At 52.7% G+C, this 18,061-nt stretch overlaps 5 protein-coding genes across 5 annotated transcripts; 2 read left to right on the top strand and 3 right to left on the bottom strand.

Moving 5' to 3' along the window:
• Positions 1-1,388: 1,388 nt before the first annotated feature.
• On the bottom strand, positions 1,389-1,960 carry NEUTE1DRAFT_86014 (uncharacterized protein; the record flags this gene model as incomplete). The annotated part of the gene is made up of 2 exons (XM_009855087.1): positions 1,389-1,628; positions 1,897-1,960. 2 exons carry the CDS (start codon positions 1,958-1,960, stop codon positions 1,435-1,437), a joined length of 258 nt encoding a protein of 85 aa, XP_009853389.1.
• Positions 1,961-2,804: 844 nt separating this feature from the next.
• NEUTE1DRAFT_86017 (uncharacterized protein) lies at positions 2,805-3,983 on the top strand (the record flags this gene model as incomplete). Its single annotated transcript, XM_009855088.1, has 1 exon — positions 2,805-3,983. The coding sequence occupies one exon, from the start codon at positions 2,805-2,807 to the stop codon at positions 3,981-3,983; it is 1,179 nt and encodes a 392-aa protein (XP_009853390.1).
• A 545-nt stretch (positions 3,984-4,528) lies between these two features.
• On the bottom strand, positions 4,529-9,926 carry NEUTE1DRAFT_148061 (uncharacterized protein; the record flags this gene model as incomplete). Its single annotated transcript, XM_009855089.1, has 4 exons — positions 4,529-6,011; positions 6,083-8,175; positions 8,236-9,087; positions 9,922-9,926. 4 exons carry the CDS (start codon positions 9,924-9,926, stop codon positions 4,858-4,860), a joined length of 4,104 nt encoding a protein of 1,367 aa, XP_009853391.1.
• A 332-nt stretch (positions 9,927-10,258) lies between these two features.
• On the top strand, positions 10,259-12,079 carry NEUTE1DRAFT_102991 (uncharacterized protein; the record flags this gene model as incomplete). Its single annotated transcript, XM_009855090.1, has 4 exons — positions 10,259-10,687; positions 10,963-11,144; positions 11,210-11,409; positions 11,469-12,079. The coding sequence occupies 4 exons, from the start codon at positions 10,259-10,261 to the stop codon at positions 12,077-12,079; spliced, it is 1,422 nt and encodes a 473-aa protein (XP_009853392.1).
• A 1,940-nt stretch (positions 12,080-14,019) lies between these two features.
• On the bottom strand, positions 14,020-17,830 carry NEUTE1DRAFT_86026 (threonyl-tRNA synthetase; the record flags this gene model as incomplete). Its single annotated transcript, XM_009855091.1, has 4 exons — positions 14,020-15,341; positions 15,400-15,459; positions 15,534-17,673; positions 17,798-17,830. The coding sequence occupies 3 exons, from the start codon at positions 17,617-17,619 to the stop codon at positions 15,121-15,123; spliced, it is 2,367 nt and encodes a 788-aa protein (XP_009853393.1).
• Positions 17,831-18,061: the final 231 nt, after the last annotated feature.

Raw genomic sequence — 18,061 nt, forward strand, 5'->3', positions numbered from 1 at the left:
TCTTTTTTTTTTTTTTTTTTTTTCGCTGAATGGCTCGGGGCTAGTAGCTCGCTGTCATGAGTGGTCGATTCATTCATTCCAAGACAAGACTGGAGACCGCGACCGGAATGGCCTCGCTTGTTGTCCACTGTTTCGGGGCATGTCCGATATCGATCGATACCTAGTATCTCCAACAACATCAAGACATCCTACTGTCTGCGACCCAAAGGCGTGGCTGACTTGGTAGCCTGTGTAATGGGTCGGTGGCATGCAATATCCCCCAGATCACACACAACCACATTAGGAAGGTGCTTTTGCTCGTAACGAGGATGAGTCTGATGAAGCCTCCCTCCCGCGCTTGGTGTAACGTGCTTTCGTCCATCCGTGGCTCGTGGCCCTTCCCAATCCGGCGTGTTTCGCTTGCTGCTGGCCAATCAGCAATTTCCCGGCTCGCTTGTTTCCAATTTCCCTTCCTCGTTCTCAGACTGACACACTGACACTCTGTCCGTCCTATCCCCGCCCCCCACTGGGCTACCATACCAAGTAGGTATCGACTCACCAGTTACCTCACCGGTCGCTGAACTATTAGGTCTACACCATTTCTACCATTCATAGGTAGGTAACCTCCAAACTTCAATTCTTTGTTCTCCCCCACCACGTTTTTGTCCCGGCCCGACCCTGTGGTTTCGCTTGCTACTCACTCCCTTGGCATCCTCTTAGCCACATGCATCGTGCCGGATCGTCCAGTTGACGTCGTCTCATAGCGAGGTGGCGTCGACAACGAATCCGCCGCCTCTCCTGCCCAGCCATCAAGGAATCCCCAAGGGCTTTCAAGCGAAAACAGGTCGAGGTACGGTACACGTACATATTATTAGCAAGTAGCTGGCCATGGGTTGGGCTTCTAGGGCGTCGTTCAACTTGTCAGCCGCACCCGAGCGGATATGAGCAAGGACTGGACTTTCACCGTCCTCATCTCATCGTGTTACATACGTACCGACGCCATGGTGGTCTAGGGACTCCGGCACTCCGGGTTTTCTTATAACCATTTCCCGTCGATATTGTGCGCCGAAACTCTTCGCTCTCGCTACTCTCCACGCCTCATTCGTCACTTCAACACTAGTGCTCCACCAGAACTGTGCTTGGCGATGCTCCGTCTATCATCACCTTCCGGCACTCCTCTAAAGTGCTCACTGGCGTTGTGATCGCCCCCCACCAGTTTACCTAGACTACTTGTCACGGCCCCCAAACTTTCAAGTTCAAAAAGGCTCGGTGTAGTCCGTAGAGGTATCCTCTCATGCTCCTCCAAGCACGCTCGTATTCATACTGTACAACACATAGACTTACACTACAAGACAGGTATGCGGAATGGGATTTCCATGTATCGGCGGGATTGCCATCCTCTCTACACACTATGTCTGATACCAGGTAAAGGGTCCAGCGAATAATGAACCTCTGCTAGTCAGTCCAGCAGTCCATTCTGGGTCCTTCCTCGTCCGGGCCGCATCCCCTATGCGGAACGGCCTGGTACCTGTAGGACTTCTCCAACCCATCCTGATCCTGGCCTGTTACCGAGCTGACGGGCAAATGGGGTACATATGGGTCTTGTCCGTAAAGAGCATGTGTAAACGGATTGTGTCTCAGCTTCACGCCTACCTTTATCTAAGTGGGCAGCTAAAAGCCCAAAGAAGCCTGTTTCCTTCCTTCATCCTCCAAGTTCCTATCCTCGCGGTGGTCAATCATACTAAAAGGCAAAGGAGAAGAAAAAGGGAAAAAAGAGAAAAAAAGAGATGGCACGCTGACAAGATACTCGTGCCAGAGCACCTGTAACCCAATGGTTTGAAACGAAAAAAAAGAGGCTGAACAGACAACGGTTGAACTCCTCTCCCATCTTTAGCAGCATCGGATATCATCACATACCGTCTCGATCTACAATACCAATTGCCGGCCAGTTGCTGAGTTTTAGTACACAGAGATCCAACATGCTTGGCTAGCTCTGTCGATGCCCATCATCGAACGGAAATTTCCGCCCCCTTTCCCAATTACAACAAGCCTCAAAGTACCACAGTACCCTCCAGTCTCTATGTACATCTCCACACATCACAAGTAGGGTACAAGTACTCAGGCTCCAAGTAGTCACCCAGCTGCGAGGGTCCTAAAGGGATCCTTTTGGCCGCATTGTTCTTGGATCAAGAGAGATATGACACTGTCTTGTGAAAGTCGTCCCCTCCGTCGACCTTTCAAATCACATCTTTCCTATTCACAACCTCTTACTCCTAGGACATATCCTTCCCTACAGTCTTACTATGTGTCGACAACCGTCGAAACAATCGGTACAGGCTGCCCTCAGCGCGACCATACCCAGTCACGTAAAGGTCGATAGCTTGCGACCCATTGCTTCCCTTCGACCACAAAGGATATTCGAAGTCAGTCTTTCTGACGGCAAAACACTCCTCCTTTCACTCCCGCCACAAGTACTCTTCAGACGCCTGAGGCACGAACAATTCATAATAGGCTTCGAAGCGGCAACAGTTCAATGGATCAGGGATGTTCTTACCAGAAACCATTTGACTAGCTTTACAAGCCCAACACTTCAGAGATTCCTCCCGGCCCTCGTGCATACTTCAAGTCACGGTCCGGTCGAGCTAGAGTCAGCCTACAACGTCTTCGAGAATCAACATGGCATTCCTGTTGCCTTGTTGCCTTCTCCCCTCAGCCACTTGGAGCGTAAACGTTTGGATAAGCATCTCGGCCAACTTTACCGATCCCTCTCGTCAATGACCTCACCGTCGGGCAGGTTCGGCCCCGTGGCGGTCGTCGTCCCTAAAATGCCAGGAATAGAGCTTTCGGACAAGGTGGCCGGGCTTGGAGAAGGCAGCTTGGTGGCAGCCGACGGAGCAAGGAATTGGTCAACTGCCTTTCAGTCGTTATTGGAGGGTGTTCTAAGAGACGGCGAAGACATGGCGGTCACAATGGCTTACTCGCAGATACGAAGACATTTCAGGCGGTTTGAGCACTTGCTCAACGAGGTCAAGACGCCGAGATTAGTGGTTATTGACGTGGCTGATGACACAAACACCTTGGTCACCGTGGAGAGCACGACAAGTACAAACGGCTATAGCAACTACACGACAGCACCACAACCAGCATCATCCGCGTCAAACAACTACATCGGTACAGAACGACGACTAACGCTTACCGGCCTTCAAGATTGGAGTAACTGCGTCTTTGGCGATCCACTATTAGCTACCATCTTCAGCGACGGCGCCTCGGAATCCTTCATGGAAGGTTTCGAAACCGGTCCTGCCTCTACCCATGCGAACCATCTCGGGGGCAGCAGTAGAAACACAAGTGCCAGCACCCACAGCACCAGCACAGGAGTCATGTCCATCACAGCCATCACCGAACAAACCACCACTACTCGTGCACCTGCACCAACAATATCCAGCCTTCCGCCACCAACAGATGCCAGCAGCAACAGCAACAACGATATAATCTCCTCGCTGATCGAAGACCTCCCCAACGCCGGCATTCGCCTCCTCCTCTACCAAGTCTACCACGCCGCGCTCTGCATTGTCAAAGAGTTCTATCGACCTCGATCGTCACCTTCCCCCTCTACTGCTACCTGCTCCTCTCCTCCTTCTCCTTCATCCTTCTCCAGCTCTCCAAGTACCAACAGAGAGCTCGAAGCTCGGAGAAAACTCACCGAGGCGCTGAATAGGTTGGAGAGTGCTGCTGTGCCGGTGGTTACACCGATCTCGATCTTGTCTGTACCTGTACCATTTTCCCTCAAGAAGCAAAACCCCCTCGCAAGCAATAGCTGCTCCTCACCGGTAGCCGGTGCTAGGTCGTTATTATTTGGCGTGCAGGAGAGTACTATTGGTAGTAGTAGTAGCAGTAGGAGTAGGGATGATGTGCTGGCGAACAAGAAGCTACATCATCGACCGACTGGAGATATGAGTCCTGCGAAGAGGGCGAAGAGTGCTAGTGATGGGGAGAGGGGGTAGTGACTGGGCTAATCAGGACTTCCGGAATGAAATAAGCTGGGGAGAGGGCGAAGAAGGCACAGACTCCCGGGGATGGATGAATAGATGGATACCAGGAAGAGAAGGAATACGGGACAAAGTTTGAATGGGATAGGCCGGTCTGGATGGAGTCCGCATTCGCGCAGTTGGTTGCGTTTAGGAAAGTGGAACATTCCTAATTCAGCAAAAAGTATAGAGAGAGAGCATTGCATAAGATACGGATTGGATAGAAATATGGAAAGGTACATATATGAAACAACCCGTTTAAAATACTGCAACACTCTTGTTCGTTTTCAAGGCATGAACGCACGGAAACAGAAACACTGATTCAGCATGATTTCAAGTCTTTTCATTAATCCTTTTCCTTGCCGCCCGCCCTTTCTGCCCTCCTATCATATCCTATTCCGTTCATTTTCGTGAGTTGTGATAATTGTTCGTTCCCCATAAAGACAGAAAACGCCATGCTATGTTCTTAGTCTACAGAAAAACACATAAGTGGATGTAGAGTAGTGGTAGTGATTCGTTACAAAAAAAAAAAAGAGAAAAAAGAAAACACGAAAACCAGACCTCCATCCCTAGAACCCGATCTCTCTCATCTTCTTTTCCATCGTTTATTTTTTGATTTGCTTCCTTCAGCTGTTCAACAGCCCACTTCATGCCATGCGCGGCCATGGCCAGCCGACCAGAGCATACCGTGCCACCCAGCATGTGTTCACTCTTCATTTCAGTTGTTTCTCTGAGACTCCCTGCATGATTCTCTTTCCTCCGCCTTCCTCCCTTCATGTCCGACCCCTTTTCGTTTCTTGCCACCTTCCATTCCTTACTCCTTCTTGTCTTCTGATTTTCATAAAGGTGATCATTGGTACTTCAGCAACCGCCCATCCTTACCCTCCACATATTCCACCCCAAGCATCTGCGTCGAAAACGCGCAGAACCGATCCTTGATAGCCACGACCTCGTATGCACCTTCCTGGCTGGCCTTGATGACCTTGCTATACTCTTCGCTGATATCGTGCTTGGTCTCCAACACCGTCGCACGCTCACCCTTCTTCTTGGGGTTGGTGCTGCGAGTATACGTGAACTCGAACGGAGGGGTTCCGTAGAACTCGAAAAGAATCTCGACCTCGCCACCCTCGTGGATGTCCGTCTGCACCTGCTTACCCTTGGAAATACGGGCCGCGGGGAGAGGGTGAATAGTCTTGGAGATGTTGACAGGAGCGCGGCACTCGGATGCCCTGTCACTAACCGAGGTAATCGTGAACTCACCGGGGTGCTCGGCGATACGGCGGAAAGTCGTGGTGGGAGATTTGGCCCTCGACTCCTCGCCGTTGAAGGTATACCAAACCTCGAAGGGAGCGGCACCAGCGAGGGAGTACCCGAGACGTTCGCCGACGCAGTAGTCGGTGCGAGTCTCGAGAGGATAAATGGTGGGCGCCTCAAAGAGCTGGATTTGAACCGAGTGGGCCTTGCCATCGGGAGTATCTCTGTGGGCAGATGTGTAATCGGAGATCGAATGACAGCCGCTGCCGTCGCGAACGCTGCGAATGCGAATCGTTTGGGTTCCAAGGCGCAGCTGGTGACGCGGGATCTGGATCTCGTACGAGTTGGAGTTGATTGCAGGCGTACGGTACACTTCCGGAATCGGACTGCTTTGGTGTCTGATTTCGAACTCAAGGTTGAAGGGAGGGACGCCGTTGAGAGTGATGGGAATCGACTCGGATTCGCCTTGGTCCGTCTTGCAGTACTTGAAGGTTTGACTGGGCTTGGCGAAGGCGGCAGTGGGTTTTTGATTAACCTTCTGCTTAACAGTCACGGGCTTGAAAGTCCGGTCATTAGTGTAGAGGTTATCCGAAAGTGAGTTGAACGTATACGTGTACTGGCCCGCCCTGGAGGTGTCTGCAGGGACGGAAGCTTTGCCGAGGGCAGCTTCAAAATCTTTCCTACTGATGGAGGCTGGCCCAGACGCAGGTTGATGGCGAATCTGGTATTCGACATGGAAGGGAGGCGTTCCTGTGTAGACATTAGCAGGCTGTGGGGAAACCAAGGAATGTGCCTAATGGGGCGGCTTATAGTAGATTTACCTTTGAGAGCAACTTGAAATCCAGATACGTCACCCTCACAGACATCGCTCACAACAAAGCTGTTGGTGCCATCTGGCTGAACGTGCGCAGACTGTACAACGGCGAGCTCTGGACGAGGGAACCAGTCGACTTCAAAAGACGATGCCTTCGGATCAACAATGCCGTGGCATTGTCGATCCCAGACATCTGTGATCTGGAAGATACCCTTGGTGCGAACATCAAGGAAATCATTGTCGTGCTTGATCGTCTTTTCCAGGACCCGGGGGGCGTTTCTCGAGGTGTCATTGACATTGCTGTAGAAAACCTTCCATGGGCCCTCTCCAGTGAGGCGAAGCGGCAGCTTGACCGTCGAGCCCTCAACTGCCATCGTCCTGCGTTTGGCATCGATAAGACCAAACGCTGCTCTTGGGTTCTGGCGGCGCACTGAGATCTTGACCTCATCCTGCACAAAGTTACGGCACGCTCTCTTGTCTTGGACGCTTGTCAACGCCAGAGTATACTCGCCGCCCTTAGCAAGGGAGCCCGTCTTGATCTGATACTTGTTCGTCTGGATATCCTTGACCTTGTACTGCTTTCTCTTGCCGTCATGGATAATCTCCCATTCTAGCGTAAATGGTGCGTCGCCCTGAAGCTGCACATCCACCGAGACATCGTCGTTAAGACAAGCGGCCATGTTACCATTGCTGTGAATGATGCTGGCAGAAGCTGTTGGCTTGACATCTTGTTCGAGGATATACTCGGGCCCGCTGAGCTTTTGAGGTTCGTAGATGGAGTCGCCAATATGTGTGAACACGTACTTGTGATGTCCGGCAATTCTAGGGATGAATTCTTGCTGGAAACGTAGGCCATTAACCTTGATACGCTCCACCGAACGCTGCCCATTGGAAATGACCTCGTATCTGACGTTGAAGGGTGGAGTACCAATGAGGTCCATGTCGACGCGCAAGCCAATGGAATTTCCAGCGCAAGTATCTGGAATCTCCTCGGAGCGCAGCGTGAGCTTGGGCTCGAGAGGGTTCAGCAGCAAGCAAGAAGACGGCTCCTGCACCTCTCCCTCGCATTGTCCGGCAACAACCGACTTGAGGGTATACAAACCAGGCGCAGCGATTCTCGGCCGGTCCCTGGCATTCTTGGCGTCGTAGGTGCCGACAGAAACAACATCCCCATGGTCACCGCTCTTGGTGAGGGTGTCAATCGGCGAGAACAGCCAGCTGATGGTGTACGTAGTGTCATCAGGCACGGGGCCAGGAAGTTCATATCTGATTGGAAGATCTTTGGAACCGCCCCTGGCAACCTTGAGAGGATTTCTAACGTCGCACCCTTCAAGACGCGCACGCGGTCGCTCCTTGACGAAGAGGTTCTGCACCAGATGCTTTGGCCTTGTCTTGGGATCCAAGTCGTCAGCATGGCCGGTGTAGCTAGCAACGTTTCCGAACGCATCATGGACCTCATCGACGGAATACTGCCAGACTCCGCCAGCGTTCATGGATTCATTGAGGTTGACGGGGACCCGTTGAGCTCGAGCCCAGGAGACGTCATCATCCTCAATGAGTCTCGCAAGACTACGCGAAGCACCGAGGAGCGGAGAAGAGAAGCCCTCTGGCTGCAAGCTCTGGATGTTGAAGCTGTGGTCCTTGCCGTTGATGGTGCGGCTATAGATGACTTTTAGTGGCGGCGTGCCATCAACCAAGAGGCTGAGATCAGACAAATCGCCGACACAGCGGTTTGGCGAGGAGACTACCTCGACGCTAGCGCGAGGGCAAGGAACCACAAAGGTGAGGGCAGTCCTGCGATGAACTTCAAGCTTATACTCGTCAAGCGCCTTGCCCAATCGATAGGCACCAGGCTTCTTGACGGGAAAGTTGTACTTAACAGTGAAGATCTCGTCATCTGCGTTCCTCTTGACCTCATTCTTGATTTCCTTGAGCTGGCCTCTTGTCAACTTGATGACTTCGTGTTCGTTGGTCTCGAGGTCGGTGCGGATGATCTCGACATCGATGGGAGTTGTCGCATTAAAGAACAGAGGGATCGAGGCAACCTTGGTGTCCCCTCCGATGCAGTACGGGGTGTTTTCGGGGTTGAGCACCACAGAGCTGGTAAATGGTCAGCTTTGCCGGGCTTTTTCACTAGTGCTCCTACTTCGCATGACTTACCCTTCTGGGAGAATGTTGATAATCTGCCTACCCATGAGGAGGGAGTGGTTGTAGAGGATGCTGGACACCTTGACTTGATGTTCGGTAATGGCAAGCTCCCGGTCGTAGAAGACCTTGACAAATCCGAACAGCCATGTCTGCCACGGGAGGCCGATGTTGAACATGAGCATCCAGTCAACCAAGGCGTGGGCAACAAAGACGAAGACGACGAAGGACTGAGAGAGTTCGAGCCATGGTATCCTAAGCTCTGGTAGGCCAAAGAGATAGATGAGGTCTAGGGCGATCCACTTGAGGAACAGCCAGAAAGACTCGGTATTTTCTTCCACCACTTGAGTCCAGTCGTACAGCTTCCACGCAAAAAGAGCCGCGTAGACGGCAACAGCGTAGAGGCGTTGTGTGGGCGCATCGATAACGTGAAGCGGGATCACAGGCCCTGGGCCTGTTGGTGCTGGTGCATTTCTTTGGGGGGCGACGGGGAGGGCATTGGGCGTTGCCGTCCGGGCGCGATTCGCGGGAGCAGCTTCGGGTCGTCGTGGTCCGGCCATGGGAAAGCCGCCTATAGAGTCCTTGCCTGCCATGGCATGCCGAGTCTGTGAAGGCTTGACGGCTTGGTAGTGGCCACGGGGCGCAACAATGTGCACGTTGTTGTTGTTGTTGTTGTCGTTGTGGTTGTCGTCGTGATCGTCGTAGCTATCGTCGTCGTCGTCGTCGTTGTCGTTGTTATCGGTCGCCGAAGGACGGGAGGAAATGGTCCACGAGGAGAGAGAGGCGTGATTAATCAGTCGTTGGCAGTAGTGGTGATATGGAGAGCCGACATCAAAACAGGCATTCTCAGTCTTCCTCTTGTTCTTCCTGTTTGCGGGCAGGCAGAGACAGGCCTAAAATTTCCCAACACTCTGAAAACTAACAAGTCACGTCAAAGACGCGGTTGTGGTCTCTGAGAGGTTTTGCAGTCGCTGCCCGCACTGCAAGTGCTGCTTGGCTGGCCTGCTAGCGTGTGCCAATGGCTGTTTAGACGATTGTGATTGGAGAAATGGAGGACCCAACATGGGAACCTTCCCCATCTCTCTGTTGGTCAGTGCTTTCTGAAGCTTACCTGGTCCCCTGCCTTCAGCTGTTTCAAGCAGTCACATAGTGCAAGGTACTTGAGCGAAAGTGGAGGGGGAAGGAAACAAAAGAGGTCGAACAACATGTAGCTCACGGGGCAAAGATAGGCAGCACTTTATCATAAGATTGTCGTAGCCATCTTTAAGGATCCGAAACGCCTTCAGACTTGAACCTGATGCTCAAATTGCTCCCGTGAAACACGGTGTGCACAAATGCTAGGTTGATGACACTTGCAGGAGTGGTGGTGGTCCGCCAGCAGGTAGGTAGTGTACCTCCCGTCTACTACCTACCTCTACATACTTAACACTACACAGTATCCGGCCGGATGTAGTGTAGCAGCAGCAGCCCAGTTGTCTGTGTGCGCCTGCGACGGCACTTATACACATAACACCGACCTCTTCAAGGTCGTCTTCTTTCTTTCTTTCTTTGCAACCTCACCATCTTTTGTCGCTACTGATCGCATGAGATCGTCAATACAGCTGCCGCTCGTTAGTCTGTCGATTTGGGCTCGACTTAAAAGCCGAATCACCAAACCTTCATCGGACTGAATGCAAGCGAGTTCTTGGTGCAGTCACTTACAACATCCCCGGCGCACTTGCCTCCATCAACTGCCGCTCAAATCTGATAATTAACCTTATTCATCCATCGACTTTGGGAGCGAACAAAACAGCCTCCATACCAGACTTCCCTGTGATGTTCGCGGCATGTCATATTCCGAGTCTCACGGTCACAAGTCACAAGGCAAGATCCCGCGCTACACCATCTCCAAACGGCGGCTGTCCCTGAGACCAGAGCTGGAAAAGACGAGCAGCCTGCCCTTCACCCTCTTGAACCTTTTCAACATTTATCTCTCAGCTTGATTGGGTCGCTGCTTGTCGAGTTCATCAAGTTTATTTCACGATACTTTCCTCGAGATATGGATCAAAATAGTGAGCCGGCGGCAACCCGTCGCTCAGGGCGTGCCCGCAAGCCAAACACAAGATATGCGGAACTCAGCTCTGACGACGAACTCAATTCGCCTGCCGGTGTGAAGGCCAGCCGGAAGAGGGTGTCACTCGACTCAAAGGCCTCAGCAAAGCTGGAAGAGTCAGCCGATCCCGAGCGATTATCGATGCTCAAGGAGTCGCCCGCTTCAGAGGAGCCAACGACAGCTGTTCGACCCCGACGAAGTGCCAAGCGCAAGGCAGCCCCTGAAGTCTTTGACGTGCCCATGGACGTGCTGCAGGCTTCGCTAGGACCGTGGCAAGAAAATGAGCTAACAGAATGGCCAAGCTGGACGGACGTAGAGTCTGACCCAGTCTTCTTCAACCGTATTCTCAGACTACTCGGCATACGGGAGGCAAAAGTGAGGGAGGTGTTGTCTGTTGACGAGGAATCGCTCCTCCTTCTCCCGTGAGTCGATGGCGCTTCCCATGTTGCATCAAGGGGTATCAACTGGTGCTGACTGCGCGTAGGGAACCTCTGTATGGCCTAGTGTTCCTATTCCAGGTCATGGAAGAGGAGGAGGAGGATCTGGAACCAGATGAGGAGTTTGGGTTATGGTTCGCCAACCAGGCAAGTCATTAGTTTCTTCTTTGGCGCCTCCCTCTGTTATCGACTGTGGCTAACCTTGGTTGGTAGACGACCAACAACGCGTGTGCGACAGTCGCTTTATTCAACATTATCATGAACGCCCAAGACCTTCCACTGGACATAAATCTGTCCAAATTCAAAGAGGAATCTGGACCGCTATCTCCGCCATTGCGTGGTCACCTGCTCAGTAGCAGTTCGTGGATCAGGGTAGCTCATAATCATTTTGCAAGGCACGTACAGCATTCCGCTTCCCAGAAGGGCTGACCATAATCGGCTTGAGCTGACGTTTCAACAGGCGCCTGGACCTTCTCAATGCAGCCTTGGCCCTCGAGAACAAGGTTGAGGAAAGCAAAAAAAAGCGGGCTAGAACCACAGCGCGCCGCAAGAAGGAGCAGGAGATGGAGGATGCCTACCACTTTGTTGCATATGTGCCAAACCACCGGGACCGTAGCGTTTGGGAACTCGATGGGCTGAAGTTTAACCCCCGCTACGTCGGTATGTCTCCCCTACTCGACGAAAGAATTTATTCACGATATGACTGACAAATAATGCAGGCAAATTTGAGAAAGGGGCGCACTGGACGAGTGTAGCGCAACCTGTCATCCAAGAAAAGATGATGGAGTATGAGGCTGATCAGTTGGCGTTTAGCCTCCTCGCTCTTTGCGGAGACCGTCGGGCCGCACTGCGGCGTCAACTCGCTGTCAACATCCATTGTACGGAATTGCTCAATGATGCATTCCGAAGCGAATCGGCCTGGTTCGAGGAAGGCAATGACTCGTCTTCGTTCAAGGACCATATCAGCAACTTTCACGATCAGAGTAAGCTGGACGAGTTCCAGCTCAGTACAGACGAAGCTAAACTCATGATCAAAAATTCAGCAGAAGCCCGTCGGTTGCAAGGTAATATACAAAGCGGTGGGATGGAGATGGCTGAAGCGCTGCTTCTTAGAACAGAGCTCCGCCAGAAGCAGGAGCAAATTCGGGCGGAGTACTACACAGAAGTTGCGTCTGGGCCGGAGGGTGACGAGGACGGCGATGCTCAGAATGAAGACCCTGGCCGAAGAAAAGACCACACGCCAGCAATTCATGAATGGGTGACGAAGCTTGCCGAGCGTGGTGTGCTGAGGGAGCTACACGAACAGGTGGAATCGCGAAACGGTTCATAGACATACATCCCTCCGAGGACTGGCCGTCAACTGGGAGGGTACTTGGGGTTATTTCTGCAGTAAAAAGTCATTTCCCAGGGATGCGTAGAGCGACGAAGTGTTTTGATGTTAGGGGGAAAGGACTTTGTCACGGCTCAAAGGTCGGAATGTGGGTTTCGATTTTGGACAAAGCCGGGTAACCAAGCAGCCCATTCGCAAAAGGGTTAATTTGATAAACTGAAAGTGAAACAAGGACAAAAGACGTGTTGGGAGGTCATGACGCGCAGGACTCGTGCCGTCTGGTCTCTCGATCGACGATCGTCTCGAAGCCTTGCTTGGTTAACAAGTCTGTATCACACGTTTTTTTGTGACGTAATCTTGGACAATGTCCCCGCGGCCGGGACGAGAAGGGCAGGCGGTCAAGTAAAGGTAGCGAGTCGTGCCGGCAGAGAAGTGGCTGCCAAACAGCCCAAGGACGATTTGAGAAGGCGGTCTCGAGTCGGTCGACGCCCCGGCTCCCGCCAAGGCCAGATTTCGCTGCGCAGAATGACGGCATGACCCCTGCCACAAAAGCAGGACCCTGTCATTCCCTTCATCCAGACCTTCAGAGAAGCATTGACCTGGACTGCCCGTAGGGGGGAACCTCGAAACCAGAAAGGCACCGTGACCAACAAGCACTTGGATACCTAGGTACCACCACCTTGTTGTTGTCCTGCCGTGATCGAGGTGGTCACGTAGAGGCATTCAAACTCGTTCCAGCCCCTCACCAACAAATATTTTTCCCCATCTTCTCCATCTTGAGAGAAAAAGGCCGTAAAAGTCACTTTCTTCAAGTAGTCTTTTGGTGAGCATCTCCTGCCGCTATCCCTTTGGTATCCCATCTTCACATGCATGCAGAGGCGACTGAATAGCAGGCTGCACCTTCTCTCAGAGCACCAGCTGATCAACTTTTTTTTTCTTCTTATTTAGAGGACCCTCCTTGCATCCGGCGACTTCCCCCCCCTCAAGAACCAACCGAAAAGAAATAAAAAGACACGACAAGCGCCAGACGAGACAACACCCATCTGATCTCTCCCATTCACGAGATTCCAAGTGAATTTTCCACTCCATCTTTACGACCGCAACCATGTCGAAACGGCCGAGCTATGCGTCGGTCGCCAATGGCGCCGCAGCCCAAGACGACTCCACCTCCGCCGCTGCTGCCGAGTTCGATCGCTGTATGTTTTCCTTCCCTATGCGAACCTGTTCGATATCATCTACCATCCGCTGTTTGAAAGGAGCAAGCCCTTGAGCGCTTAAGGTAGACAACTGTTACTAACATGGCGCGTCAATCGGTAGCTCACGACAAGCAAAAAATTCTCTTCTCTACAGATGCGGGGCACTTCTCTCTCATTCGCGCGATGCACCTCGCGGATCTCATTACTGAGTTGAATGGTTAGTTTCTGTTTCCTTGTATCCTCTCGCGCATTCTGTCTGGTTAGCATAGCTTGTGACGCTGGGTTTTGGGGCCATAAGCGTCAAAGCAGCAAGACCGTCACAGCCTCCGCGATTTTCACCAAGTATGATATCGACGCACAACTTCTGCGCGAGTTGGCATATCATAGAAGACGTGGTCACAGAATGCTAACGCCTCTGCAACTCTCCTAGGCCTTTGCGGTATCCTCTCCCTCTTCTCTTCTTTGCGGTACTGCCTCGGCGACCCCGCCGACAAGACCAACCTCTACTATGCGCTTGCCTTCCTCCCCTTTGGCTTGTTTTTCGACTTCATGGATGGCAAGGTCGCGCGTTGGAGGAAGAAGAGCAGCATGATGGGCCAAGAGCTGGACTCGCTGGCTGATCTGGTACGTGTACACCATTATTGCCCACGCTTTCCCAATTCCTCGACCCCGACCCTCTCCGGGACATCAAGCATTCTAACTCATAACCCATCCAACCAACAGATCTCCTTCGGCGTCGCACCCGCTATCGTTGCCTTCGCCATCGGTATCCGTACCCCCCTCGACCATCTCTGCCTTGGCTTCTTCATCCTCTGTGGCCTCACCCGCCTCGCCCGCTTTAACGTGACCGCGACCGCCATCCCGAAGGACGCCAATGGCAAGGCTGCCTACTTTGAGGGCACGCCGATCCCCACGACGCTCGGTCTGGACGCCATTATGGCCTACTGGGTGTCACAAGGCTGGATTCATGATTCACTTCCGTGGGGTACCATGTTCCAGGGCACCGCGCTCGAATTCCACCCCATTGTCCTCATCTTTATGCTCCACGGGTGCTTGATGACAAGCAAGACCATTCATATTCCCAAGCCTTGAAAGCATAAAGACGGATTAGGGTCTACGAATTTGTGACGAAAGGAACGAGGGACGGGAATGATTAAGTTGGTTTATGGAAAGGAAAAGGTCTGGATTTCAAATAAGGAAGAGGCCCGCTACGAGTTGGACGTCGGTGAAGAGAAAGGGAATATTGAGAGACAGAAAGATCTTGGGCAGGAAAGCAAAAGACGGGGAATTCTTTAACAGGTGGAAAGCGGAGACAAAAAGAAAACTTAAAAAGTGAAAGAAGAAGAAGAAGAAGGAACTAGCCGTGGGTCTGGGGGGTTTCTGAGAATTGTTGAAATGACTATCATGCCTGCTCTTTTTTTTCCTGCCATTTTCCTTTCTGGTCACTATCGGGTTGGGTGCATTGTGTAGTACGAGTGTGTACACGCTTTTCTATTTTAGAATACAAATACCCTCTCCCTTTTTCCCGCCTTCGCCTTCTTGTCCGTACCCCGTCTACGCGGAATCATTTCTTCTGAATTGCAGTGTTTAGGTCTATGCAGAAGCACCAGTGCGCCCGAGCGACAGGCCACCAAACCATTTCCAAAGAATATCAAAGGCTCCTTAGTATAAGATTCAACAGAAATATTCGCCTCTTTCTCTACCCTTCTGTAACAAGCATATGCTAGACGACTATAACCCATACTCCTGCCTACGCCGTCCCCTTGCTGCCAACATGAACTTTTAAATTTTTTTAATTTTTGCTTTTTTTTTTGCTTCATGTACTCCCTAACTTGAGCTGGAGCTTTAAGCCTTGACCTCCTCCTTGGTAGCCTCGTCCTTCTTGGGGTTATGGGCAGGGAAAGGGTTGTACATGCCGCGATCGGCCTTGAGCGCGCGAAGCTTCTCGACGGCCTCCTCGAGAGAGTAGGGCACGTCACGGGCCTGGGTGGAGGTGTCGTCACGGTAACGAATGTTGACCTTGCGGTTGGTCTTCTCGTCGTCGCCGACGACGAAGATGAAATTGTCTGTGGTGCGTCATTAGAACGCGCAAGTTTGATAAAGGGGAACAGGCTCGCGACTTACACTGAGCAAGCTGGGCAGAACGAATCTTCTTCTGGAGGGTGTTGCCACTGCTATCGACATCTGTTGTTGTGGTTTTTGTGTCAGTATTTGATTTTTGTTTGCCCAATAACGGAGGTGAGTCAGGGAAAACATACCGACGTGAATCTTCTCCTTCTTGAGCGTCAAGGCAACCTCCTTGGCGTAATCAAGGAAGCCCATGCCAACGGGGATGACCATGACCTGGCGGGGCGACATCCAGAAGGGCCACTTGCCAGCGAAGTGCTCGGCAAGAATGGCAGTGAAGCGCTCGATGGAACCAGCCATGGCACGGTGGATCATGACGGGGCGGGCGCAGCCGGCGGTAAGGGGCTTCTTGACAAGAAGAGCCTTCTTCTTCTTCTCCTCACCCTCCTTGGGAGCCTCCTCCTCCTCCTTAGGAGCTTCAGGCTTGGCAGTCTTGGAGGCAGCCTTGTCCTCATCCTGCTTGACCTGGGCATCAGCGGTCATGTACTCTAGAGAGAAGTTGATGGGTTGCTGGAAGTCGAGCTGGATGGTGGCACACTGCCAGGGGCGGTTGAGGCAGTCCAAAACAGCAATATCGATCTTGGGGCCGTAGAAGGCACCATCGCCCTCGTTCAGCTCCCAGGTGCCTCCAGTAGCAGTGACGAACTCATCGAGAGCCTCCTTGAGGCGAGCCTCGGCACGGTCCCAGGTCTCAATCTCACCCATGTACTTCTCAGGGCGGGTAGAGAGCTTCAGCTTGAAGGTGAGGCCAAGCATGCCGTAGAAGGACTTCATGAAGTCGAAGAGGTCGGCAACCTCGGCCTTGATCTGATCCTCACGGCAGAAGATATGAGCGTCATCCTGCTGGAATCTGCGCACACGGGTAAGGCCAGAGAGAGCACCACTGGCCTCGTTTCTGTGGAGCACACCGAAATCAGCAAGCCTGAGGGGAAGCTCCTTGTGGCTGCGGTCACGGTGACGGAACATCATGGCGTGAGCAGGGCAGTTCATGGGCTTCAGACCGAACTGCTCCTTGTCAACGTCGAGAATAAACATGTCATCCTTGTAGTGAGCCAAGTGGCCGGACTGCTCCCAAAGAGCGACGTTGAACATGTTGGGAGTCATGACCTCGTCGTAACCGCGCTTCCAGTACTCCTCCTTGATGTATTCCATGATGGCGTTGTTGATGCGCATACCGTGGGGCAGCCACATGGCGGAGCCGGGCGAGCACTCCTCGAAGTAGAAGAGCTCCTGCTGCTTGCCAATGAGGCGGTGATCGCGCTTGGCAGCCTCCTCAAGGAACTTCTTGTGAGCGGCCATCTGCTTCTTGTCGGGGAACGAGACACCATAGATACGCTGGAGGGAGTCGTTGTTGGCGTCACCAAGGAAGTAGGAAGAGGAGTTCTTCATGATGGCGAAAGCCTCAATCCTGCTGGTGTCGGGGACGTGAGGACCACGGCAGAGATCGATAAGGGGCCCGTTACGGTAGACAGTAGTTCTGGTGCCGTCGGGGATCTTGTCTTTGATGATGTGCTGCTTGTATGGGTTGTAGGCGAACATCTTGAGCAGATCCTCCTTGCTCATCTCCAGTCTCTGGAAAGGCTGTTTCTCCTTGACGATCTTGGTGACGATGTTCTCGAGGGGCGCCCAGTCGCTAGACTGGACAGCGGCACCGCCGGGAAGAGCCATTTCGTAGTAGAAGCCGTTGTCAACAGGGGGGCCAATGCACAGGGAGCAGCCGAATCTGCGCTCGCAGGCCTCGCCGAGGATGTGGGCACTCGAGTGCCAGAAAACGAACTTGCCCTGGTCATCGTTGAAGTCGAGGAGTTCTAGTTTGCAGCTCTTCTCGAGAGGACGCTCCAGATCCCATAGTGTCTCTCCGTCGATTCTGGCGACAACGGTGCGCTTGAAGAGGCTGTTGGAAATGCCCTTTGCGATCTCGGCGGGGGTGGTCTCGTAGGCCTTGCCGGTCTTGGTGGTGCCGTCGGGCATGGTGATGAGGATGTCATCGCGGGGGCGCTTGGCCAGCTCCTCCTGCTGCTCCTTGTAAAGCTTGTCGAACAGGTCGAGACGCTCCTGGATAAAGGCAGGAGGAGGGTTCATCTCAAGAGGGCCGGCATCGCCGCCAGCGGCGGGGGCACTCTTCTCCTTCTTCTGCTTCTTCTCCTTCTGGGGCTTGTCGCCGCCAATGGCGACCTTCTTGAGGGTCTCGGTGACTTTTTCGGTAACCTGCTCCATGTTGAAATGTGTCGACAGAACGTCGGGGGGTGTTCGGTTGCGACTGAAGGGTTCCTAAAGATAACGATTTCGCGGGTTATGTCAGAGGCCCGGGCTGTGACTCACTTTGGACGTGTATGGTCGCAATAGTCCGAAGAGGGACGGAATGTTGGGAAGGAAGGGGGGGGTTGAGACTCACTCTGACACGACACGATAGCACAGAACTGAAGGGGACGTCTGGACCGACGGGGAACGGAACGAACGAAGGCGGCGCAAAGACACCGACCGCAAGGGGAAATTTTGGGACACTTTTACCCCGCGGTCCAGATCAGTTAAGGGCAAAAGTGGGGTGCGTTAAAGCGTACTACAGGCGTGTCACTTCTGCTGCGAGCACGAGGTACATACTGTACACTAGAAGCCGCATACATATCAGACCCGGAAGGGCAGCAATCATGACACGGAC

The sequence above is a fragment of the Neurospora tetrasperma genome (assembly GCF_000213175.1).
Source record: "Neurospora tetrasperma FGSC 2508 unplaced genomic scaffold NEUTE1scaffold_5, whole genome shotgun sequence".
NCBI lineage: Eukaryota > Fungi > Ascomycota > Sordariomycetes > Sordariales > Sordariaceae > Neurospora > Neurospora tetrasperma.